The following is a 25074-nucleotide window of genomic DNA, read 5'->3' as shown; positions in this document are numbered from 1 at the left end:
AACTCCTACGCAGCGCAAGTTTGTTTCAAAAAGGTGCCACGCCCCCTTTAACGCCCACAATCGCTTATATACGATTTTAAAAATTTAAATATTTCGGAAAAGTAAAAATGCAGTTTTATTGTGTTTATCAATACCCATCGAAATGTAGAAGAAATTTTTCGGACCATTTGTTAAAAAGTTATGCGTGATCAAAGTTTCTATCTCCATCTCCCTCGCACTCCCTTTACCTGAGTAACGGGTATCTGATAGTCGGGGCACCTCTATTAGAGGACTTTTCAGTTTAAATCATTGATATTTGTGTGTACCAGAGCAATTATTTATACCATAATTTATTTCGCATTTTTGCTTGCACAATATTTTTGCCATTGTCAATTAAGTGCTTGTGGCTGGATTCCTCGAAAATATTAAATTTAATTTAATAAAATATGACAGATATATGAGCCACTCGAAAAGGCTCTACCACAAGTTTGCCAATTAAAAGCGATTTATTTGCAATGGAAACAAATTGTTTAGCCTGGGAAATCGCCAAATTCCGCGCGAAAAGCCAGCAAAAGTTTTCAGCTCTCGTCACACCGCCACTCCCAGGGATGTAATTAATTTGCAACATGCAGAGAGCTCCTGCTCCTCGGCTTCTGCATATGCAAAACTTTGGTGGTGCGGCTGCTGCCTGGCTGCAGAAACTTTGTGTCTGCTAAATTGAATCAAATTTGCCGCCTACGACTATAGTAGCCCTCGGCGCGACTCGCCAAATTGCAGTTAATGAAATCTGCAATTGAAATGAGGTCCTGCAAGGACGATGGCGCTTTCCGGTGGTATTCACTTAAAATGATTACAGAAATGTCACAATATTTTTTATTTTCATTATTGCAGCTCTTGTGAAGTTTCACATTTATTCAGAAAAAAGAAAATTTGGAATAAGTTATTTAAACCTTTAAAACTTTGAATTTTTTCTCTGTGTCAAATTTTTTCTGGCTGTGAGTAATAGCTTAGTCTTTTTTTGGTAACCAAAAGTTTTATGTTTCCAGTGCGGGATGAGTTGTGAGTGAAATTCTAGTCTGCAGTTTGCTCACTAAGCTGGCAGCTGCCAACTGCAGTTTCAGTCAAATAAAAATGGCAGCAACATAAACCGAAATAAGAGCCGGTGAAAAGCCAACAGAGCTATGAAAGCTTTTATCCATATATTTATTGCCATCTATTAGTATATATGCCAAAATGTATGTACTTAAATTGAAAATGAATTGCTTTTTAGGTAACTCAAGTTCTTGGCTCCAGTCCTGTGCTCCCTGGTTCTAAGTTCGTTTCAATAGGTGGTTTCTTTTCATCATGGAATTTCTCCTTCCCGCTGCCTGTTGCTTTTTGAGGCATTTTCAGCAAAAATCTTTTGGGTTTTGGGGTGCTTAGGTGCGAAATGTTGGCAAAGAGCTCGCCATGAATAATAGAAACTGGATGGGGCGTTGACGGCTTTAGCTAAAATGTTGGCCCTGCCAAAAAGGATAAGTGATTCCGAGTTTTCCACTTTCAATTTCACCTGTGGCCAATGGTCAGTCAGGGGAATTCTCTCGACATCAAAATGTTTTAATAATAGTTGTGAAGGCTTTCTGTTTTTACAATCAATCTAGAGTATTTTATTTCTGCATATCTTTTAACAAAACAATCAATCATTTTCTAATGACAGGATTCTAATGCTCATTTAATACTGTGTCTCTGCCCAATTAATTTCTGGGCTTATTAAATATTAAAGTACTGAATTTGATGGCTGACAGCCAAGAAGTTTGGTAAAACTTGATTTTGTTTAAGGCGGCATTTTCCTCTCGGTAGGTCAAGAACCTCGCACTAGAAGCAACAGAACGCAAATTACACGCTTACAACAAAGGGCAAACGTCGAAAAGCTAAATTAAGCCAAATACCCCAGAGTGGACCGATGTTGTATGCAAATTTAATATCACTTGCTGTAAATTAAAAAAAAAAACTCTTATTCTTTATCATTTGTGGAATAATAGTTTACTACTTTTTTTTTAATCAAAAGGGTATCGTGAAAAAAAAGTTTTAGGATAATTTTACAAATCAAAAAATTTATCATTTTATTATTATTTTTAGTACTACTAGTAGTATACTATTTGTATATTCAGTAAATAAAAACTATGTAGTAACCTTAAGCATTCCATTGCACGTTAATTATAGAATTCATATTTGCCGTAACGACTATTTTATAAACATCATAATTTAGGCTAGAGGTCCACCCTAATGTACACGTGGATATTTGGAAAGTGAAGGCGGTGCGTCATATCCGTTTTGGCTCGGAATATTTTTTTACGGTTCGCGTGAAGAAAAGCTTTAGCGAATTGGGAACTGAGTATTATGTTCACATGTAGGAGGAGTAAACAATTGAGTGACTTATTACTCGGTATTATCCTCTGGCTTAGTTCGCCCCGGAGCTCGAGTACCCGTCACCAGGCAGGCATCGATTTTGTTCCCTCGGTTAATGGTATTCCATGGGCGACAGCAAACATGAAAACAATACTAAATACAGCCATTGTTCATATTTCTAGTTGACTGTCTGTCTGCGTCCCGAGTATCCTGTCTGTCTGCCTGGATATGTGTGTGTGACTGTGGCAGTTGCCCATAGTTACGCAGGACCCCAACAACAGAAAGACAGCGCGTTCCAGTTAAGCAGGAGTCCAGGAGAAGTCTTTATTAATCCTTTGTGTATTTTTAGCGGCCACTTTATGAGTTGACGGCCATATATCTTCCTGTTGATTTATGCCAAGTGTAAATTGGCTCCAGCGCTCCCTCTTTTTGTGCTACATTTTCTTTTATATGCCAGAAATAAATTTGTGTTTACTTTAACTTGAGAAAATGTCCCAAACGAATGTTCAGAGAGATTAATGGTGTATGCCAACACTTTTCCAGAAAACGAGCTTTCCTAACTGAATTAATATTTTTTACTTTTCCTTTAGCTACTCGTAAATGCGAATATAAAAGAGGTAAATGAAAATTTACTAACAATCTTCGGCGAATGTCTAAAAAAAACTTTAAAATGGCAATACAAAAATGTATCATACCTTAAAAATTGTGTTCTATGTTTGTTTTTAATTATAACTCAAATTCGATCAAACGAAAAGGCGGAAAATAAAATATTATCCAACAATTGCACTTGTAATTCGTGGCATTATGCTTTCATGATGTCCTTCCATTAAGGAGCTTCGGAAAGCTAGGAATAGCTTCTTAATGTTTCATAAGCCATCACGGCACGAAATCGAATGGAAACCCAGAACTCCCAATAAGTGGCAACCAAAATCGCCCACATCGAAGGGCTTCGATTTATGTCCTAGTGGGTGCTAGAAGGTTCGGGTGAGGAGTTTCGTGCCACCCAACATAATTGGGGCCAATGACAATCCTATCGGGCTGCAGCGACTGCAATACCAAAGCTGGGTTTCGATTTTGACGCCGTTGCCCGGACAACAGACGGCCAGGTGGCCACGAAGAATTGGGCACAACAAAACCATTCGGAAAAGGCGTTAAGGCACTTGGGTGTTGGGTGTTGGGAGGGCGGCACATTTAGAGCGGTCAGATTTGAGGGCAAAAAGTGAACAAAGTGACTGGGAATGTCGGCTGATGGCCCCCTTCGGCTGGTGTTGATTGCTCTGTGCTGCCGAATTGTTCCAAGAAAGGATACGTTTTTGTTTTTTTCTCAGAGTTTTACGATTCGTCTGGTAATGAAAACAGAACCACAAAAATGGCATTGCTGACATGACTTGACCCCGAGGAAAACGGTTTAAAAATGTTGTAGCCTTAAAGTAAATTTTTAATATTATTCGGGGAGCCCCAGCTAATCATAGCATTTAAATGTTTTCTACTTGGCCACGAAAGTTTGGTTTCAAAATGCGATTTAAAAAAAATTTATTTAGAGGAAAATATTTCATCAAATCGTGTTGTTAAACAAAAGGAAAGTCAATTGATGAATCTAAGTAAATTTAAGTACATGGTGGAAGTTTTGTCGATAGATATAAATATTGTGCCCGTATTGAAAGAGTAAAGTACAATTCTTAAATTTAAAACGTAGTTTTGAAAAATATATTTATTTTATCAAAAATGTAGGTTGTAAATTTATTGAAAATACAGAATTAAAAAAGGCTATAAATTGTATAAAGACCGAAATTAGATTTATACATATGTACATAGGAGGTGTTATCGTTATCTTTTGAATGTCAATCATAACTCGTTATCTTTTCGTATAAGCTTTTATATTTAGCTTTCGCTAAAGCATTTTTTCAGTTGTAACCAATCTATCATAGGAATAGTTAGTAAGTCGCTCCTCAGCGAAGTAAAAAATGAATTGCATAAATGCTTATATAGTCCTTGTGTCTATTGGCCTATGCATATCGGCAGAAAATTCCGATCCTTTAACCTCTATACAGATACAAGAGGTAAGCTGAACCATTTACATTAATCAGCACATTCTTTAGTTGTACATCCCACCAGAAAATCAAGACAACGACGGATACCCTAACCTCTATTGATAAGCTTTTGCTTGAGTAAGTATGAAAAATTCGTGTGACTCTAGGATAATCGCCATCTTTTTCTTAGCTTGGAGGCTCGTCGAGAGTCCTTACAGCAGATGAAGGAATCTTTTAGCCAAGAAAGGGCCGACATCTACCCCACTTCCTGCCTGTCTACGTACAACCAAAACCGCTCAAGTCTTATGGTGCAGGTCCCGGGGCACTCTGCTTTCCAGGTTGCCTGCGATACTTCCCAGTTGGCCGGACTGGGCTGGTTGGTCATTCAGAGGCGCAAGAGCGGCAAGGTTAATTTTTATCGCGATTGGAGTGAATATAAGACGGGATTCGGGTACGAGGAAGACGACTATTTCATAGGCCTGGAGAAGCTGCATTGGCTAACGGCCTACCAGCCTTTCGAGCTCTACATCTACTTAGAGGAATTCTAAAATATAAAGAGTTTCGCCAAATACGACGAGTTTATCATTGGCGACGAGTCCGAAAAGTTTGCCTTAAAAGTACTTGGTCAGTACTCCGGAACCGCTTGAGACTCCCTAAGCTACCAAAAGGGTCAGGCGTTTTCCACATACGATCAGGACAATGATAAATCCGGTAACACAAACTGCGCCCAATTCCATGTCGGAGCTTGGTGGTACAACAATTGTGCTGAGAGGTATGTACAATGTCACATGTTTAGTATTTCAGGACGCTCATTTACACAAATACTGCCTAATTAAATTACTATGAATACGTATGTCAAACTATCTTTATTCCAATGAAGAAATATTGAAAATAATTATTTGATTGTATAGTTAATATATAGAATTTATGGGCGATTTATTGAAGTATCTTATTACAGATAACAAGTACTTATATGATATATTTCTAGTAATCTAAATGGTCAACATGTCGACATTTTTGGCAAATTACCCGAAGACAAGGCGCGATTGATTACCTGGAATTCATTTAACACGAGTTCTCATTTCTCATTTGTTCAAATGATGATTCGTCCCAAATTCGGATGTTTTTAGATATTTAAGGAGAGACTTTCTATGTCATGGAATGCAAATCAAAGTTTACATTGATATATTAAAAAAATATTGTGCAAACCTTATGTTTTTATTAGTATAATAAAATCTTAAATTTCACCGCCAATTGCTCTGACAATACTCTACTTAAAAGTTCACACGAATATGTACAACAAATTGGTGACTAGATCCGATTTTAAAACATACCTGTTGTTCCATTTTCTGATTGCGACTGTTAATTGCTGACATTTTCGCAACTGTGGCAACTCTAGTTTACAGAACAAAATCTTTGTGTTTGCTGGTTTGCACTAAACTAAGCGATGTCGATGATCCAATGGAGGGGCATTTGGCAAATTCCGGAGTGACAGCTGCAGGGAAATTGTTGTGAGTCTTCGGGGCGAAGAAGAATGCGAATGAAGGCAGCAAAACAAAAATCCGAAGAATCGGCCAAGACCAAGGCACTCGCACTGAATATCGCACACCTGGCGACAGTTTGTGGCGTTTGTAGTTTGTAGTTCTGTAGCACACGCGACACCAAAGTACAAGGGGTGTTGAGAGAAGAGAGGGCGAGGGAAGAAGGGCCGAAGCCGACAGCCGGCTCTTCCTGTTCTCGCTCTCTTATTTCCTATTTCCCGACGCGATCGGTATCGCGATTGATATTCCCCGGATTTCACGCCGATTGGACCACTGAATGTTTGCTTTAGCTTCTGAAGGGCAACCGAAATGTCTAAATATTTGTATATGTTTTTGCAATATTTAATGGCAAACACTTCCGTGCTCGTTGAGTTTCGTGTGTTATTTGCCAATTGAGTGGTTTGGCGCCTATTTTTTGGTAGAGGAGAGTAGGCGAAATAACCCGTCGACTGAACCGCACGCTGCCAAAACAACAACTGGCGACTTTAAGCAGTCAACCACTCAAGCAAAATTCTCGAGCGGAGTGGAATAAAATGGAATAGGAACAAAGGCACGAGGGAGAGCCGAACCACTTCGTCCTGTCGTGTGTCAGCGAGAGAGTGAGAGAAAGAGGGAGAGCTACTGCTGCCGCTCTCTCCACTCAGCACACCGCCTCCTGTGCCTGCTTCCTCTTCCACATCCTGCGAGCGACAGATGTGCAGCTGCCGAGTGCATTTGGATTTGAGCCTCCGCCTCCTTTTCACTTTGATCGGGATTACGGAACGCACATGCATTTGGTAATTGCATTCCGGATTGGGCACACTCGACTGGCTAACAGAAACTAAACAAATTAATATAACTAGATCTATAAGGCTGTAAGCCAAGCCAGTAATAATCAGGTCAAGACAGGAAGCAAACTTCGGCCAGTTGAAGTTGATATATCCTTGCCGCTGTTACATAAATTAAATATTTTATTTTATAATATTTCAATTTATATGACAATATGTTTAGAACTATTCAAACAATTTTTCTCACGTTTCAGCTATTGCAGCTATATAATACAGTCGTCCAATCTGTATTACATTTCAAACGTAATTAAACGAATTCTGAAAGGGTTTAAAGCGAATATATCTCTGGGTATATCGGCATATGTTAGAAAATAATGAATTTATCATTTTTCCGATCAATCCAGTTCCGACTTATATACTACCTGAAGTAGAAAGAATACTTTTGGGTAAGATTCTTTTAGTTACTCCTAAAACTGGGAGACTTGTTGGTCTAAAAACAGATATACGGACATGGATAGTTCGACTCTCCTATTGATGATAACTAAGAATAAATACTTTATAAGGTTTAATTATAAGGTTTCATTCTAAAACATAATTTAATATAATTGATTAAATAATATATTTTGAGTCAAATACACCTACATTTAAATATCAGTATCAGAATAATCAGGCACTGTGTTATTTCAATCGGTTTATATTTATTATTTAGAGGTAATTTGAGCTCTTCAGAATGTAATTTGTTTGCCCCTTCAAATTTTAATGGCCGCAATTGTGTGGTATAAAATCGTTTGGGCAGAATAATATCACACTATAAATTTACATATTTATCTGCCTATTTATTAACAACTGTCGACCGTTCTGTGTATTCGTATATGCTTGTATGTTTACATTTGTTGAATATGTAAAGAGTTTTTTGTTAGTTATTTGTTATTTACGGTATAAATAACACAAAACTAACAAGAAAAAGTCTACTTATTCAACAAATGTTTTGAAAGGTCAAACTAATAGCCCTGATAGATTCATTAGAGATAGAATATTAAAAGCACCTTTTTTTCATTTCGGGTTTGCCGCCGTCAAGATGTTTATTTCATTAACATTAGTCTTAGCCTACGATAGTGATCAGTAAAATTAAATAACAAATTAGATGAAAATATATCTCTTTTCAGAACAGCGTTCTGGTAAATTCGATTGAAATTGCCTTGTCATTTATGAGGTTCCTTAGCAGTTAAAGTTGTCAGGTTTTTTTTTTGAGTGGCTCCCGCCGAAAATAAATCTCTGAGATTTCTAGAAGAATCGGTGTTTTTTCTTCTTCTTGTTCTCCCCCTCCGCCGGCGGCTGGGGCTCCACGGACACCTGACGTCTAGGCAACAGGGGTGGTGGACTGACATCCCCATCCTCCCCGCTGAACTCTGGCGACAGAGGACGCGGGGCCCGCAGGATGGAGGTCAGCGGTGGCAGTGGCGAGCCGCCAGTGCCGTTCGCCTCGTGACCATCCTCCTCGATCCTGTCCAGCCGCGAACCGTGCACCGAGGCCAGCTCCGAGGGCGTCTTCACCTGCGAGCCGCCCTCATCGTCGCACTCGCTGGCCATGTTCATGCCGATGGTGGCGCCCACCTTGGCACTGGCCCGCTTGAAGTGGTCGCTCAGCTTGATCTGCACCACGTTGATGAACATGGAGGTCAGGGCCAGGCCGAATATCAGGTAGATCATGCTGACCATCACAAAGAAGGGGTTGCCGGGCACAAGGTCGCCGAAGCCGATGGTGGACATTGAGATGAACACGTAGTAGAAGGCGTCCAGGGAGGACCATTCCGACTCCACGAGCGTGTAACCGAATGTCCCCAGCAGGATGTACGAGATGAGCAGGAGCGAGGCCACAGACACCGGCAGGTTGAACTCGTCGTCCACCTCGAAGGTCTCCGGATATGGCGACGTAGGCGTCTCCGGGTGCGAGGTGGCCAGCGATCGGCCCGCCTCGGCATCCGCCTGCGAGTCCTCGTCGTTTGTCTCGCTGGACTTGCCGAAGAACATGCTGGGCCGCCGGATGGCCATGTCGTAGACGGTGGTGAAGCCGGTCATGGCGTCGCGGATCTGCTGCTGCTTCCGTATCCTGCGACAGGAGCGGGTGTAGTACACGCGGCGCACATACGCCCACAGGAACTTGACGCAGCGCGTGAAGAGCTTTCCCAGATCGGCCAGCACGATCAGGAACATGGGGATGCCGATGATGGCGTAGACGATGGTCAGCGATCGGCCCAGGTCCGTCTTTGGAGTGATGTGGCCGTATCCTGAGAAGCAGAAGAGGGAAATAAAGTTTTAAAAAGTTAAACAAGTTTGTGAAGAAAATGTAAAATAAATAATTGTTTGGAAATAAAGCGTTAAAATAATACAAATAATACATCTTTTAAAATCCTATTGATAAAGGCTTACATATATCCGAAAAGAGTTTTGAGCTTATAATTAAGAAAGACTAATAAAGAAACCGACGGCATTAGGGTTTCAAAACATGATTGTATAAAAATGCTTAACTTATACCTATACGAGAACTCTGAGGATATAAGAAGGCGTCCAAAAAAATGGACTTTCCTGATCAAATAAAAAAAATAAATCTAAACGTCCCCAAAGTTTGCATAAAAGACAGGTCAAAATGCTATGAAATATAGTGCAATTCAAAACTGTTTTGAGAATTTTTATACCCGTTACTCGTAGAGTAAAAGGGTATATTGTATTCGTGCAAAAGTATGTAACAGGTAGAAGGAAGCGTTTCCGACCCTATAAAGTATATATATTCTTGTTCAGGATCACTAGCCGAGTCGATCTAGCCATGTCCGTCTGTCCGTCTGTCTGTCCGTCTGTCCGTCTGTCTGTCCGTATGAACGCTGAGATCTCGGAAACTATAAAAGCTAGAAGATTGGCATTTTGCATGTAGATTTTAGGAGTTCCTACGCAGCGCAAGTTTATTTCAAAATGGTGTCACGCCCCCTCTGACGACCACAAGCCACAAGCTGTGGCCACAGTTTTGATGCTATTATGAAAATTGTAATTGATATGTATTTGTTTCGTCAATACCTATCGATTGGCCTAATAAAAGTTTGCCACTCCCACTCTAACGCCCAAAAACCCATTAAACGCTTAAGCCTGGCTAGCGCCTACATTTCCGCCTTTCATGGCGCCATCTAACGGATGACTTTGGAACAGCTGGCCAAGGTGCTCAACACAGTCAACGTTAATTCTCGATAAGGATTTCTATTAAAGGAAATAGCGATGGTTTTCATTTGTCAATACCGAACTATATCCCAAGAACTATGCAAATCAAATCAAGTTAGCGAAATTGGAGGTCTGAGTCAAACAATAGCGTATGTGTGTATGTATGTAAGCATATACATATGTATGTATTTACATTGTACACAGTTGCAATTGCATATTTATATTAAGTTGTTTAGCTGAGTAACGGGTATCTAATAGTCCAGGCACTCGACTATAGCGTTCTCTCTTGTTAGGAACTCGCTTCCTGTTAAAGGCACAACGATGGTTCCAATGGATCTTTTACCTATGGTTGTAATTACGGTCCAACAGAAGATAAAGCAATTGACAAAGTTCCACGACTTTTGGCCCGGATACCGCCGTAGCCCCAGCTCGGCCAGCGTATTTAGTTCGTCCTCGAATTTGCGCAGCTTCTGGCGCGCTAGAGACTTCCAGTCCTCCTCTCTGGCAAAGATACAAATGGATCACTCCCTGAACTGGGCCACCGAGCCATCTTCATTAGCCCTACCTCGTGTTGTGGCTGACGTCCCAAAGTTTGTCGATGAAATCCCGCTTGACCTTGCGCACCTCGCACTTGTATATATTCTCCGAGGCTCCCTCCGTGTACCGGAACATGAGTCCTCCGAATCCCAGAAACATTGCCAAGCAGATGAGGTAGGCAATGCACTTGTTGCGCAGCTGACGCAGCTCCTCCACCCGTTGGGGGTAGTCCAACTTCAGGCGCCTCCACTCATGAGCGGCTTCCAGCCGAAGGTGGTACAGAAAGGCCCTGGAGGCCAGCTTCTCCGGTTGGCTAACTGTGGACAAGTCAGCGACGTCTTCACTTTGAACCTCCTTCTTTCGTATGAACAAATTTTTTACACGCTGCATGAAGGATGGCTTGGGTTCGGCTTTCGGGGTGGATTGTTCTGGTACCAAGGATTCTTCCTGATCTGCTTCTGGTTCAACTCCGGGTTCAGGAATAGTTTCTTGGGTGCCTTGGGGCTCCTGATCTTTTACACCCCTCTCCAGACTGCCCGATCGTTTGGCCCTCAGCGGACGCTCCAAGCTGGAACTGCGCTTCGGAGGCTTCTCCTCCTTTTCAGTCAACCTCAGGCTGTGGCTGCGACGCACTCCCTCCGCCGCAAGATTTTGGGCCGCCAGAGCAGCCTCGGCCTTCTCCGCCCGCTCCGCTGCCTCCATGTACTTCTGCATCAGATCCGACTGCTGTTCCGCCTCCGTGATCCTGGGCTTAAGCACCTCGCCCCTGGACTCGCCCACCTCCACGTACTCGTGCTTCCGGCTGATCTCCTCCCGCTGTTCCGGCGTCTTGGAGCGTCGCTGGGGTCTCACGGGCGACAGGGAGTTGTTGCGACTCACGGATAGTCTTTCCGGTGGTTTTAATGGGGCAGAGGGTGGTGGTGGTGGAGGAGCCCCTCGAATCGGAGCAGCCACGTAACCCTGGGGAATCTTGGCGGCTCGTGGCCTTGGGTGCATTTCCTCCACCGCCTCAGCATCGGAGGAACTGAACTGGGTGGAGGACTCCTCGTAGCCGCTGCTCCGATTCCTACCACGAACCTTGGGCGCCTCGTTCCTCTGGAGCCGTAGACTGTGGATCAGACGGCGGCGCTCCTCCTCGTCCTGCGGCAGCTGGATGCGATCGCTGAGCTTGCGGTAGCTCTGCAGGAGCCGTTTCCGCTCCTCGTTGTCCAGCTGCTGGCGGTGGCGCATCTTGTGCTCCCGCTTCTCGCGCTCAAAGAGCCGTTTCTCTGCATCGAAGCGCCGGCGCTCGTCCTCGAAGCGCTGCAGATTCTGCTCCAGTCGGGTGAGGGTGTCCTGCGTCTGGCCGGGATGGGGGATGGGCCTCTGCTGCTGGCTACTGCTACCGGTGGTGGTCAGCTCGCTCTCGCTGGACTCCTCCTTGTGGCGCGGCGAGGACAGACTGCGGTGCTTGATGAGTTGGTTGGCATCGGGACTACTGAGCTTCTCCGCCTCCCGCGGCTGAGACTGACTGCGGGCCGAGGAGCTGGCGAAGCTCTTGTCCCGCTTTCGCAGGATCTTGCTCTCGTGGGCGGACAGAGTGCCAGGCGGTCTGATTTGCATGCGCACCATCTGGGGCGAGGGATCTTTAATGGTTTCCGGACTCAGGTCGTCCTGCGGCAGGACATCGGTGACGGGCGTCGGCTCCCGGTGGCTGCGACCCAGGCGGCGGCGGTGGCGCTGCTGCTGTCTGGCGTCCACTGGCTGCTCCATCATGTCCAGCCGCAAACGTGTGCTACTTTCTCGATCTATCTTTGTGCTCGTGCTCATGCTCTGGTCATCTATTTTTAACGGGCCAACGAGGCGTTCATATTCCGCGTATGAAAATATGCCTCTGGGTAATTATATCACTTTCGTTTGCAATTTCGTATTCTCGTTTCAATGCTTATCTTTTGCCGTTGCTCAAATTGTATTATAATACACTTTCCACCGATTTATTCTGTATTTTCCTATATTTTCTATACATTTGACAACTGCAATTACATATAAGAATGTCTGTATCTGTTTCTATAGATGATGTAGAGCGCGACGCGATCCAATAGATTGGATATTGCTGACGGACTCGACCGCGGTTGGCATCCAACTGCTGAGAGTGTGGAGAAAATTCAAATTTTCATTTTCAGTTTTGTTGTCTATATTTTTGGTAGATCTCTCAACAGCTGTTCTGCTATATCTAATGCATCCGATGATGTGCGAGATTTGCTCTCATTTTGTATCCTATATTTTCTTGTGGGATGCTTGCTGCTTATTAAATGAGTGCGAGGAATTTATGTGTGTAGTTGCAGTTCTGTTGATATCTTTAATTTTATTATAAATTGAACACTCAATACCAAGAATTATTCTGGTTTTTAAAACAATTTCCCGAAAATAACTTAAAATTATAATATTGTAAAAAATGTAATAAATAAAACAATATTACAAATATTTTACATTTTAGAATAATTTTACACATGTATTTTACACCAATGTTGACTTTATTGGAATGATGGGACAAATAATAAGCGGATAATTAAAATGCAGCGCTGAACGAGAAAGGAAGCTAAAAAAAAACTAAGCCAACAATTTCGGAATTAGGCATGTTTGTTACGATCCTTTATATGAATATTATTATGCAAGGATAAGTATCAAAAACATTTTTAAGAAGTCCGCCAAATAGTTAGGTATGACCATGTCTCTACAAAAATACTGAAAATCGCCTTTATAAGTATATACCGAAACACATGGTTACGGTTATCGATGTATCGATTAAAAAATTCAAATGTGTTCCTTCTCTAATTATTGTGGTTCATAGAAACGCGCACGTGTTTTTGTGTCCAATATTTATAATATTTAAAAATGGGATTCGGTAAACCTCGTGGCGGCGGAGGCGGCGGTGGCGGAAGAGGATTTCGTGGAGGCGGTGGCGGCGGAGGAGGAGGTGGTAACTTCAGATCCAACGGCGGCGGATTTAACAGAGGAGGAGGTCGTGGTGGTGGCCGAGGAGCCTTTGATAATGGTATGTAAATGGAGTTTCTTAATAGGCACTACCAAGTCTGAACTAAAGCAAAAAAAGAAACTTACTTCTTACAAAGACGTTTGGCATTCAATTAAAACAAATATCAATATAACTACAAGAAACCACGTTGCTTACATATGTATTTTACCGATCATTCCTATGGAAACTAATGGATATAGTCCGACATATCCGCATGATTTCATACACATTTATAAAGATACATATATATTAAAGAAAAAGATTGAAAAATATACATATATTGCGTATGCGAGTGAAAATATCTTTAGAATTTGTAGATCTGGAAGTGTCTTCTACTTTCAGGCAACTTGCCAAATGTCTTTAGTTTACTGTACTTTTTTTTAACTTTAATAGCTATTTATTTATTTAATTACAGGACCTCCAGAGAGAGTTATTGCTCTAGGAAGCTATGTTTATTCGTGCCAGAATGACCTTGTGTGCAAAGTTGGGATTCAGGACGTCCCATACTTTAATGCGCCAATTTTCCTCGAAAACAAGGAACAAGTAGGCAAAATTGACGAAATCTTTGGAACAGTTCGTGATTACAGCGTGTCCATTAAACTGTCAGATAATGTCTATGCAAACAGTTTCAAACCGAATCAGACATTGTATATTGACCCTGGAAAGCTATTACCAATCGCCAGATTTCTACCCAAACCTCCACAGCCGAAAGGAGCGAAAAAAGCCTTCACAAATAATCGCGGTGGAGGCGGTGGCGGCGGTGGTTTTGGAAACAGAGGAGGTTCCCGCGGAGGAGGTAATATAACAAGTTGTGTTCCAAAACTAGAGTCTAAATTTTATTTTCAACAGGTGGTCGAGGTGGCGGAGGATTCGGTGGAGGACGAGGTGGTGGCGGTTTCAGAGGAGGAAACCGTGGAGGTGGCGGCGGCGGCGGCGGAGGATTCAACAGAGGCAGAGGAGGAGGAGGTGGAGGTGGTGGTGGTCGTGGTCGCTGGTAGTTTTCAATATTTGACCCACATTAAAACATTTAAAGAAGTGTACAATACTACTTTTGTACATGTCCAAATAGTTTATAAGGAAAGAGTTATTTGGGTATTACTAGCTGACCAACAAATCGAACTTTGTACCTCAAATGCTTCTAAAATAAAAATCTTAAAAATTGAAACTCATATTTAACTGAAAAAAAGGGAACAGAAAAACCACTCGGTTCAAATATTCTCGAGGAAGCTTTTATTCGAATCTTTTGGTTTAACAAATACAATTTAATAATTAATTAAAAAAATATATTTTTGAAGTTTAAATTGAAAAGTTTTTAATTTTAAAGAACTTTAAAATTGGCCCGCGACATTAGATTGATATAATACTGCCGCCCACCTGAATTGGTCCACTATCACAGCTAGAGGAAACAATGTCATATCGTGTGTACGGGTAACATTATCTTTCTTTAATTGGCTTGTACATCCCAGTCAAGGAATTTTCGGATACGTTTTTTTTATCTTAGACATCCGAAATCCAAAGTTTAATTAACAAACAAGATGACAAGACCAAACTCGACTTTTGTAGCAGAATATTGCTAACAAAAAATCTTGTTATAGATTTCCGAGAAGTTTTTAAGTTCCTTAAAAGTGTGTAGAAATGTAATACTTTGAAAATTACATCTTCCCTACCTCGTAAAATTGTACCACTTGAGAATGGCTGGACTGAATTAACAATTTTTTGAAAGCCGTTGTACCTTTCGCTTAATTTATTCGCAAACAATATACTAAGATAATGATTTTTCAAATGCCAGCTTTAACGAAAAAGAAACTTAACTTCGGTTACGAGAAATGTGCTTCTCAAATAGTATAGTAAATTAAAAAATAAACGATGTGTATCTCAAATGTCATGAAAACCGATGAAAGTCAAGCCGATCGGAGGACTATATACGATCAACGTAATTTTTATACCCTTGCAAAGGGTATTATATTTTCAATGGAGACATTTCCGACGCTATAAAGTATATATAATCTTGATCAGCATCACCAGGAGAACCGATCTAGCAGTGTCCGTCTGTTTGTCCGTTTCTAAGCAAACTAGTCCCTCAGTTTTAAAGCTATTTGCTTGAAACTTTTCCAAAAGATGTCTTTCTATTGCAGGTAGTATATAAGTCGAAACGAGCCGAATCGGGCGATATCATAAAGCTCCCTTAAGAACAATTGGAAAAACAAATTTAAAAAGTATAACTTTGTTGTTTTAAATTTTTTGTTTTTGTTCTTTGGGATTTGACAATATTTGAATACTGTGGAATTACGGTCATTATTATATATGTAGCTCCCATGGAAACATTCGAAAAATTAAAATGAAAAAAAAATTATTTTGCTGATTTTCTATTTATCAAAATATTGCTTTGAGATATAATAATTATTTACTATACCAGAATTACGCTTTAAGTCTTGTCAAAATCAGACAACAATATCATATAGCTGCAATAGAAACGATGGCAAAATACAGCGCAAAATCGACATAGCTTCATTGTTTTTAGTAATATAGGCATAGAATTTTAAATGTAGTCGTTTTGTAATAACTGCAGGGGTATATAAACTTCGGCTTGCCGAACGTTACAAACATCTGACCAAAATAATAACACACTCATCAGGGGAATTTTGTCGAATGAGTTGGAAGTTCAAAACACTCGTCTAAGCTTTAAGAAATTAAATTGTATCAAATGTATCCTAGAGCACACTCATCAGAATTCCCTTGAAATTTTATAAATTTTTCGAGTTTTGTTTAAAATGCTCAAAATTGTTTGGTATGGGGGTTTCCTTCCGCTTTCCACCAGCAGTTCGATTCGTGCATATAATTTGTTAAATTTGCAGCTGTTCTCAATCGAAAAAAATATTTATGGCACTAGATTTGGCAAAAATATTAAATAATTTGTTTTTGACGTCTAGTATTTTATCTTTGTATCCACTGACGTCATGGTTGCCATAGAGTATTTCTCCACTTCCAATTTTAACATAAATTAAATGTTTTGTTAAATTTTCATCAGATACTCCCCGGAACCTCTTTTAATTCTTCTCACCCCTCGAACTGTCGGATGGCCCAGCTCACTCCCCTTTCTCCTCTGAAACGTTGATGACGGATCGTATTCGCTTTTATGGAATTTCGGTGCGATTTTGTGTTTGTTTATTCCTAGCAATTTCATTCAACATTTCCGAATTGCCTTCGAGATTCGTTTTCCATTTGGGCATGCACCATTTTATAAAATTGTATAGAATCCATAGAATGGTTTTACTAAGCGTTATTTTAATCGCAGCATCAACAGTTTTATGGTAGCCAGCAAATATGGGGTTTGCATGGGAATTATGAAGTGTTTTCCGGTTTATTGATCTGTTCGATTTTGTGTTTATTTTGCGCATAAATCAATAAAAACTTAATAGTGAAATACTGATATATTACCTGTCGTTCAAAAGACAAATTATTCAAATCTTTCATTGTGTCATGGGTAAATTGGGTAATATTTTTGTGACATCTTAGTCCTAAAAATAAGTAAATACTAAATATAGTGGGGATTGATTCACAAGTGAGTCATTCACATCAGCAGCCGCAGCTATCTTTACAGACTCTCGATTTCAAATTTAACTATCTATGAGCCAAATCATAAATGCACATTGAGAAGTGCTCTTCAGGCGTATGTTTTGTTTATATCTTGTGCCAATTTTGACAAGTTGATTATATTGAATGCACTTCAAAAGGCACAATTTGCAATTCTGTTTACAAGGCGAACGCTTAAGCGTCGTCGTATTGTGCCAATAATTTGGCAATTTGTGTTAATTGCTTTTGTGTTGATGTGGGTGCAAAGTTTTCCACACTTGAGGATTTATTTGAATTCATTTCTTACTTTTCGGTTGTTGGAAACTTGTCAAAAGTGGCGACGCACCGGAATTTATTTACTAAAATAAGCTTTTCCCCATTTATCTGGCTGACTGTAAAACAAGTCGGCGAGCACAGAATAAAATTTAGAACAAATCCAAAATGCTAGTGAGTCGAATAAAAGTGGCTATCAAATCATTAACTAACCACATTTATATGAAACATGTTTCCCCGAGGTGGAATAATCATTCAAAACATTAATCTACCGCACAGATTTGTTCGGTCGAAATCATTTCCATTTTCATGGCATGTTTATGGGCGAGAAAAGTCATTTGCAAATTAAAATTGAAATTAAAAGAAAATTTAATAAAGAATGCGTAAAGAGGAAATTCGGCGTAACTCGTTCAAAAGGTGAGAGGATGGTCGGCGAGTTATTTATAAGTCCCCAATTAAGAGTTGTGACAGTATTCCAAAGAATTTCGACGCCTCTTGAGAGATCTCATAACTGTCTGCGCAAGAAGAGACACAAATTTTTTATCTCACAAATGCCGACGATCGCAAAAATATTCAAAACTATTTCCATCTTTTGTGTCACATATTTTGTTGGCTTAATAATGAAGAAGAATAAACATAAATAGACCGTCTTGCCTCCTAAGAAAACATATTATATTGGCGTGGGAGTCTTTGCACTCACAATACACGAAAATTCACCCAGAAGGGTCTTTGGAGGTCCACTCACCTATGGTTGTGTATATGGTGCAGCTGTACACCATGGAGTCCCAGAAGGACCAGGGTTTCGCCTTCTCCGCCAGCCCGTTCCTCAGAAGCGATTCCACCGCCGCCGTATGATTGTTCATTATTCGCAGCACTTGACTGTCGAACTCTATTTTCAACAACTGAAATTTTCACAAAATAATAGATTGTTTTGGGCTTGATAAATGTCAATGATCTTACCCCGCTCGTCCGTGGATCCTTGGTCATCTGACGCATGTCGTCGAAGAATTTCCTCTGCTGTCCCTGGAGCTCCCGTAGTTCCATGTTTTCATGAGGAAGTAAAACTTGACCTATGTCAATGGGGTACCAAATGGCCAAATTAGCAACGTTGATTTGCAATATAGACTTCGCGCTTTAGGAAATAAATCTAAAGAATTTGGCTTTCCAAATTAGAGAAATCGCCTATTGCATTCAGAGAATTCCAAAAGTTTTCTATTACACTAGCTTCAGGAGCCTCCATTTCGGGAATCCTCCATCCGCTCGTTAATCATCTTCAACTAGACATCTCCGTTGTTTATAAGACCCATTATTCCCCGTGTTGCTGTGATTCACCAAATGTATGTGTACCTATGAGATTCGAGTGTTCCTTCACCCGTTCAATGGATTCGGATACTGAATCAGTCGTCTGCCAAATTGATGGGGCATGTTTTTACGATTACAATACAGCGCACACATTTGGCTGTTGTATTTATTTGAATGGCTGGGAACTGTTTACTATTTTCCAAACAATTTCCGAAGAGCTTGATAAGCAAACAAAGTCGTTTAGTGCACTTCTGCGTCCGTGTAGCTTTTCTTTGTTAGGGCAAGTTAATGAATTTGTCTAGAGGATATCGTCACAGAATCACACTCAGCTAAAAAAACACTATATCTGCTGATAAGGTCGTTGCTCACCTTCGATGGTTTGGAACAGGAGCGCTCCACCCACGCTGTAGAGTGCCAGGATGAAGAGCAGGAACAAGTGGGTGAACCACCGACGGGACCACCGGTACATGCCGAAGGTTAACTTCTCGCCGAAGCTCATGCCCGACTTGGTGATGTCGAGGAAGCCCTCGTAGCCCTTGGTCATGAAGTTGCCGTATCCGAAGGGATTGGCCATGGGTGGCCAGTAGGGACCCTGTGTCCCATTGCCCGTGAAGTTCGTCTGAGCCGTATGAGGTGGCTGGGCACTCGGGGGCATGGAGGCTTGACTCATCGCCGATCCCCCGGTCAGGTTGTGGATGTTGATCCGGGGAGGTCTGTTCGCCCTTCGAGAGGGCGGTGGTGTGCTGGGGATGGGCGTTATGCTCTGGGCCTGCGACATGGTCGAGGATTTGCTGTACTTGTCTTTGGATAACTCTGAGTTTATAGGGGTCTACTAGGGCTTATTTTAAGAGCTGCGTTGATCATCAATTGCTGACTGTTAAGACCTCAAATCATTGGACACTTTCTCGCCATTATTTAAGTTCCATTCACATATATGTACTTATATATTTGTATTATTTTTAAGTTTATAAGTAGAATTGCCGTCGCGATTCCAAGGCGCCCCGCGTATTTGTTGCTCCGCGTATTTTCCCGATGCTGGCTGGCTCTTCCCGCTTCCGACCGCCTCGTTCTTGAATCCAATGCGAACTGAACTGAAGCAAAATATTTTGGCCAACATCGGTGCTGTTGTCGCTTTCGCTGGGAGCGCTATAGTATTTGTATCAGCCACGAATCTCCGGCTGCCGCCGACTATGACGACATCGACAGTCATGAGCTCACGGGGCTCCGTCTCCAACGAGGAACTACCAACTGATCTCGGCACTCAAGCTGATTATTTCATAATTATGTGATAGGGTCGCGCAGTCTCTGCTGTACTTCTTAAATCGAGTTTTGTTTTGCTTAAAGCGTAGTTTTCTTATCGCAAATATTTTCGTTTTTTTATTATTTATAAATATGTTCTCGCATTAGCTTGGTCTGCCACTAATGAATTGGGCATTTTCCCTCGCATAATTTATCAGTTGAGCATTTTTCTCGCTTCTGCCGCTTAATAATTTGCATAAAATTAAGACAACGGAAGATATTAGTCATTCGTGCCCGGCAGTCATTTACGTTTTCATAGAACTCTGTCTAATATACTTTGCCGTTTTTATTTGGCTTACACACAAATGGTGAAGCACTTTCTAGGAAACGCTTAAGACATTTTTAAATAAAAGACAAAATGTTCAGATCAATTCAAATGAAATAAACATAAATATTTGTATTCATATTAATAAATACAATTAAGACGTACGCAATTGTTTTGTTTTATTTACTGAAGTGCAGCCATTCGGATAGGTATTATAGACAAACATTTAAATTGTTTCCAGCTTTTTATATATTTAGACATTGTATGTAGATGTATGCCAAGAAATACATTTATATTTTTATATTTCTATTCTTTACCAATTTGTTTTCTTTAGTTTATCATCGCTCTTTTGTTCTTTCTTAAAATAAATACGTTTTTAATAAATATGTTTAAAATGACATTCGTTGATAAGTTGTTTCTTGTTTTTGGATACTATTCTTAATTTATTATTGAGGTTGCTGATAACAAGTCATTGTAAAAATGAATTTTTTTCCATTTTTAACTAATTTAACACTTCATTAAGTTAAATTAGTAATAAAAGATTGAAATATTTAAACAGTTACTAAACTTAGTATTCATTCTACTCACTATTTTTATATTGTTGCAAGAATAAATCAAATATTTTTAGTAATTAAATATTGAAATATTTAAACAGTTAACTAAACTTAGTATTCATTCTACTCACTATTTTTATATTGTTGCAAGAATAAATCAAATATTTTTAGTGTCAAAATGGATATCGCATTTTATTAAAAATATTTGTAAGAATTGGCTTGCTCTGCGACTTTCTACGTGGTAGTAATAAGATTTCATATTTATTGAAACCAGAGAGTTTTCAGAAGAGTGGTAGGGCCTCTCAAAGACCCACTGGGCAAGTCCAACAACCCACAAAGGGCCCCACGGGTTCATAGAGATTTGTTGTTATACCCTTGCAGAGGGTATTATAATGTTGGTCACCCCCATATATATTCTTGATCAGGATCACCTCCTGAGTTGATATAAGCAAGTCCGTCTGTCTGTTTCTACGCAAACTAGTCTCTCAGTTTTAAAGCTATCGAATTGAAACTTTGCACACACCCTTCTTTCCTTTGCACGCAGTATATAGGTCGGAACGGCCGGGATCGGCCGACTATATCCTATTGCTGCCATATAACTGATTGATCGGAAATGCCATAGCTTTGGTGTGTGAAAAGTTAGAAAGTTGGGATTTTCTATGGGTTTTATATTTGGCCAATCAATCCGACCTACTAAATTTCATAAGGACCGGACGACTATATCCTATAGCCGTCATATAACTGATTAATCGGAAATGCCAAAACTTTGGTGTTTGTTAAGTTAGGAAGTTGGGATTTTCTATGGGTTTTATTTTTGGCCAATCAATCCGACCTATCAAATTTCATAAAGATCGGCCGACTATATCTTATAGCTGCCATATAACTGAACGATTGGAAATGCCATAACTTTGGTGTTTTTAATGTTAGGAAGTTGGGATTTTTTATGAGTATTAAGAATGCATCATATGAATAATTTTGGAGAATATAATTTACAGAGTATTCTGCAAGGGTATATCAACTTCGGCTCCGCCCGAAGTTAGCTTTCCGTTCTTGTTTTTGATGTTTTTGTTTATTTGCAGCCAATGTATATCTTTGACATATAAACTAATTTAATTTTACAAAACCCAAAATATTTTTATATATAAAATTTTTATAACATTTCAAATGTTTTTATGTTCAATTGTTCAATAATTGTTGCTCTTTTGTTGTAAGAGCTTCGGCACCAACAACCGACTGTTACTTTTGCTGCGAAACCAAATTCATAGTAACATATAAAATAATGCTTCAAACTTGATAAAAATACATAATAAGTTCTTGAAACCATTTTGTTTCAAGATTTGATTTTTTTTTAAAGTTTGAAATGCTGCTAATCTAGCTTTGCTTACAAAAGTCGAAGCAAAAGTAAAATCAATCAAAATACTTTTACAGCACTTGTCGGATTTTTCATAGCAAAGCTAATCATGAAGTACATTATCTTCAATAGACAATTTGTTGCTGTGCTTTTATTTAAAAAGTTTGTCGAGCTCACAGCAACTATCGGCATTCAAGCCGATATTCTTGCTCAAACATGGTCACACACCTGGGCACGCAGTGCTGCTAAGCGCGAGAACTCTGCCGCTGCGAGCATTGCCCAACACTAAAGTGTTCTAATTCCTGCACTTACATATGTACATGTAAACTATTAAATTGGCCATCGCAAAGAATACAACATGGAGGAAAACGAGACTCGGTCGGAGACCAGAGACCCCACGGAACTGGCCAATGGTAAGGCATCCGGCCACGGTACGGGGAAAGCTGTAAACTAACACAATTCTAATTCGACAGGGACAGGCGAGGATGACGCGACCAGCCAGCACAAATTCAGTCACCTGCAGAACGAGATGCGCAAAATGCAGAACGAGTTCAACACGCAGCGGGCCAAGATGCGGGAGCTGTACATGCAGAAGGAGGCGGAAGTCAACCAGAGCCAGCTGGAACGCAGGCAGTTGCAAACGGAGTTGGACGAACTAAAAACCCACCTGATGGTTGCTGACCTCAAGTCCGAGAACGAGCTGCAGCTGAAGGACCTTAAAGCGCAGGAAGAGATCTCCTCCCTGCAGCAGCTGGTGCAGGACACCATCGAAGAGTCCTCGCATTACAAAAGCGAGCTGGAACGTCTCAAGCTGGAGCTGACGAAGTACCAGCAGATTCACCATCAGGCGCAGACGTTGTCTCAGCAACCGCAGGCTGAGTCATCCGGCGGCTTAGCGCCCCAAGTGCTGAATCAAGTCAAAAAGACGCTAGGCTCTGTGCGGAAACTAGGCACTGACTCACTAAACAGCAGCTTTCAGCAGGAAGATGATACGCGGGCAGCCAACAAGGGCAATGGCAAGCAATACGTAAGTTTCTCGAACTGATCTGCCAGTGGTCTAATGCTAGTTCCTCTTACAGGCCCCCGAGGAGGCGGAAATGATGCACTCCATCGTCGAACAGTTGCAAGAGGAGATGAAGGCCCTAAAGATGAAAGTTCGAGAGCAGGACGAGCAATTGCAGGCCAAGTCGTCTGTCGATGCCTCCGCCCTGCACAAGTCCACGTCCATGGATGTGGCCGAGGGCTCATGTGAGTCCTGTAGCGTGGCAGAGAAAAAGACCGAAGAGCTAAATGCACACATCAACAAGCAACAAAAGCAGGTTGATCTGCTGCAAAAGCAGCTTGTAGAATCCCGCGAAACCCTGGCCAAGGAGGCCGCGCTGCGCAAAGATCTGGAAGACCAGTGGCAGGAGAAGCGGGAAGCCCACAAAAGCGAAGTACAAAGTCTGCGCGATCAGGCCAAAACCAACGAGCAGCGACTGCTGGACATGCAGCAGACGTTCCTCGAGACCAAGGACGAGGTGATAAAGCAGATACAGCGCGTCACCGACGACCGGGAGCGGGTCAACAAACAGTTGGAGACATTGCAGGCCGATAACGACTTCCTGTCCGGTCGCTATCTGGCCACGTCCGAGGAGATCGACAACCAGTACATCAACCTGCCCAACACGGTTGTCGAGCTTCAGGAACTTATGCTTCGTCAGCAAAGCGAGCTAATCCAGGCTCGCGTCAGCAGCGAGTACGAGCGACAAAAGTGCACGAGCACAGAGGATGAGATTCAGATCTTGCGGGCCCAACTGGAGGAGAGCAATAACGAGCGACGTGCCTACAAGCGCAAAATGCAACTAGATATTAAGTCACTGCAGTAAGTTTAGCCTGTTGAGTTATATCTAAGCCGTTGCTCATATTCGTACTAAATTCTTAGGGACCGGGTAACGGAGCATTTGGTCACGGTGCAGGCGTACGAGACGACCAAAACTCAATTGGAGCGCAAAGAGGCTGAGCTCAATAAACAGCTGTCCGAGTGCCGCGTGGAGATCATTGAATTGCAAGAAGCCAATGTAAGTAAAGACCTTAAAATATTCAATCAGATTCGCCCACAACTAGATCCCTTTGCAGGAGAAGTACGCCAAAACAAACTCAGATTACAAGACAAAGATAAAAACACTGCAGGAGGAGCTGTCCACCATGGAGACAGTGCAGAAGGACTTTGTTAAACTATCGCAAACCCTTCAGGTGAGTGCGTTAAAAAATGTATGGTTTATTCACTTAAATATTAACATTCTTTTGTGATAGATGTCGTTGGAGGAGCTACGGCATGCCGACACGGAAGTTCGCTGGCAGGACGACGATGACGTGAACAACTGTCCGACGTGCAACGCCTATTTCACGGTCATGGTGCGCAAGATCCATTGCCGGCACTGCGGCCACATCTACTGCGATAAGTGTCTAACAAAAACGGTGCCATCAGGGCCACGGAAGCGAGTGACCCGAGTCTGTGATATCTGTCACACGCTGCTTACGCCAAACACCGCTCCCTATTTCAGTCAGGGACAGCCGCCACAGCAGCAATCAGGCCAGCAGCAGCAGTCCAACTAGGTGGCCGGGCTCCAAGCCCAAGCTATGTGTGAACTACGATTACGATTAGTTTATATTTCCTTGAACTCTATTGCTCTGTTTTGTGCTCCAAAATAACGTTTTTAAATTCGATGCTCAACCTTTCCAATGCTGCACCAGGTTGAGTTATTTTCCATTTCCTTATGCCAATGTCTGTTTTTGATTTTGCCGTACCTTCTTTGTGCTTTACATAACGTAAGCGATGAGTTGTCTATGTTAGCTTTTGTCATAGGTAAGTTTTCATAATTGAATTGAACTCAAATCAAATACACAAATTAAAACAAATAATGTTTGTTGTTTGTCATCACACATCTTTACTTGAACCAACTTTGCCTGCAAGAGAGGGAGCAGTTAAACGAGCTGTGTATTTAAAGTCAAT

General features: G+C 41.3%; 4 protein-coding genes and 1 pseudogene across 5 annotated transcripts; 3 read left to right on the top strand and 2 right to left on the bottom strand.

Moving 5' to 3' along the window:
* Window positions 1–6397, bottom strand: part of LOC108041706 — a 33932-nt pseudogene extending 27535 nt beyond the window's left edge.
* On the top strand, window positions 4295–5682 carry LOC108041708 (angiopoietin-related protein 7-like). The gene is made up of 4 exons (XM_044459222.1): window positions 4295–4427; window positions 4483–4535; window positions 4588–5169; window positions 5386–5682. Exons 1-3 carry the CDS (start codon window positions 4332–4334, stop codon window positions 4943–4945), a joined length of 507 nt encoding a protein of 168 aa, XP_044315157.1. The 5' UTR covers window positions 4295–4331; the 3' UTR covers window positions 4946–5169; window positions 5386–5682.
* A 1336-nt stretch (window positions 6398–7733) lies between the features above and the next one.
* Window positions 7734–19705, bottom strand: LOC108041085 (TWiK family of potassium channels protein 18). 2 transcript variants are annotated; one of them, XM_044459875.1, is made up of 4 exons: window positions 18980–19705; window positions 18269–18378; window positions 18054–18210; window positions 7735–8993 (listed from the first exon to the last, which is right to left on the bottom strand). In XM_044459875.1, the coding sequence occupies exons 1-4, from the start codon at window positions 19386–19388 to the stop codon at window positions 7990–7992; spliced, it is 1680 nt and encodes a 559-aa protein (XP_044315810.1). In that variant the 5' UTR covers window positions 19389–19705; the 3' UTR covers window positions 7735–7989. The 2 variants fall into 2 exon arrangements, with proteins under 2 accessions (XP_016980190.2, XP_044315810.1); XM_017124701.2 differs by lacking the exons at window positions 18054–18210; window positions 18269–18378; window positions 18980–19705 and adding exons at window positions 10256–10413; window positions 10478–12594 and having other exon boundaries at window positions 7734–8993.
* Window positions 13254–14627, top strand: LOC108045388 (probable H/ACA ribonucleoprotein complex subunit 1). Its single transcript, XM_017124702.2, has 3 exons — window positions 13254–13483; window positions 13878–14258; window positions 14312–14627. Exons 1-3 carry the CDS (start codon window positions 13324–13326, stop codon window positions 14458–14460), a joined length of 690 nt encoding a protein of 229 aa, XP_016980191.1. The 5' UTR covers window positions 13254–13323; the 3' UTR covers window positions 14461–14627.
* Window positions 19706–22328: 2623 nt separating the features above from the next.
* On the top strand, window positions 22329–24983 carry LOC108041086 (rab GTPase-binding effector protein 1). Its single transcript, XM_017118871.2, has 6 exons — window positions 22329–22492; window positions 22553–23106; window positions 23159–23943; window positions 24004–24139; window positions 24198–24314; window positions 24375–24983. Exons 1-6 carry the CDS (start codon window positions 22438–22440, stop codon window positions 24675–24677), a joined length of 1950 nt encoding a protein of 649 aa, XP_016974360.1. The 5' UTR covers window positions 22329–22437; the 3' UTR covers window positions 24678–24983.
* Window positions 24984–25074: the final 91 nt, after the last annotated feature.

The sequence above is a fragment of the Drosophila rhopaloa genome, unplaced genomic scaffold (genome assembly GCF_018152115.1).
Source record: "Drosophila rhopaloa isolate 14029-0021.01 unplaced genomic scaffold, ASM1815211v1 contig_115, whole genome shotgun sequence".
NCBI classification, from domain to species: Eukaryota; Metazoa; Arthropoda; class Insecta; order Diptera; family Drosophilidae; genus Drosophila; species Drosophila rhopaloa.
Note: the sequence above shows the minus strand (reverse complement) of the source record. Positions and strands in the feature narration are given on the sequence as shown.

What these genes read in the sequence shown, in the direction of transcription:
- LOC108041708 (XM_044459222.1), top strand. Translation starts at nt 4,332, where the DNA reads ATGAATTGCATAAATGCTTATATAGTCCTTGTGTCTATTGGCCTATGC. An exon ending in CCTCTATACAGATACAAGAG is followed by an intron (nt 4,428 to 4,482) that starts GTAAGCTGAACC and finishes ACATCCCACCAG; the next exon opens with AAAATCAAGACAACGACGGA. An exon ending in ATTGATAAGCTTTTGCTTGA is followed by an intron (nt 4,536 to 4,587) that starts GTAAGTATGAAA and finishes TCTTTTTCTTAG; the next exon opens with CTTGGAGGCTCGTCGAGAGT.
- LOC108041085 (XM_017124701.2), bottom strand. Translation starts at nt 12,258, where the DNA reads ATGAGCACGAGCACAAAGATAGATCGAGAAAGTAGCACACGTTTGCGG. An exon ending in GACGTCAGCCACAACACGAG is followed by an intron (nt 10,414 to 10,477) that starts GTAGGGCTAATG and finishes TATCTTTGCCAG; the next exon opens with AGAGGAGGACTGGAAGTCTC. An exon ending in GACCGTAATTACAACCATAG is followed by an intron (nt 8,994 to 10,255) that starts GTAAAAGATCCA and finishes TCTGCTTCTCAG; the next exon opens with GATACGGCCACATCACTCCA.
- LOC108045388 (XM_017124702.2), top strand. Translation starts at nt 13,324, where the DNA reads ATGGGATTCGGTAAACCTCGTGGCGGCGGAGGCGGCGGTGGCGGAAGA. An exon ending in CCGAGGAGCCTTTGATAATG is followed by an intron (nt 13,484 to 13,877) that starts GTATGTAAATGG and finishes ATTTAATTACAG; the next exon opens with GACCTCCAGAGAGAGTTATT. An exon ending in AGGAGGTTCCCGCGGAGGAG is followed by an intron (nt 14,259 to 14,311) that starts GTAATATAACAA and finishes TATTTTCAACAG; the next exon opens with GTGGTCGAGGTGGCGGAGGA.
- LOC108041086 (XM_017118871.2), top strand. Translation starts at nt 22,438, where the DNA reads ATGGAGGAAAACGAGACTCGGTCGGAGACCAGAGACCCCACGGAACTG. An exon ending in AGGGCAATGGCAAGCAATAC is followed by an intron (nt 23,107 to 23,158) that starts GTAAGTTTCTCG and finishes TTCCTCTTACAG; the next exon opens with GCCCCCGAGGAGGCGGAAAT. An exon ending in TTGAATTGCAAGAAGCCAAT is followed by an intron (nt 24,140 to 24,197) that starts GTAAGTAAAGAC and finishes ATCCCTTTGCAG; the next exon opens with GAGAAGTACGCCAAAACAAA.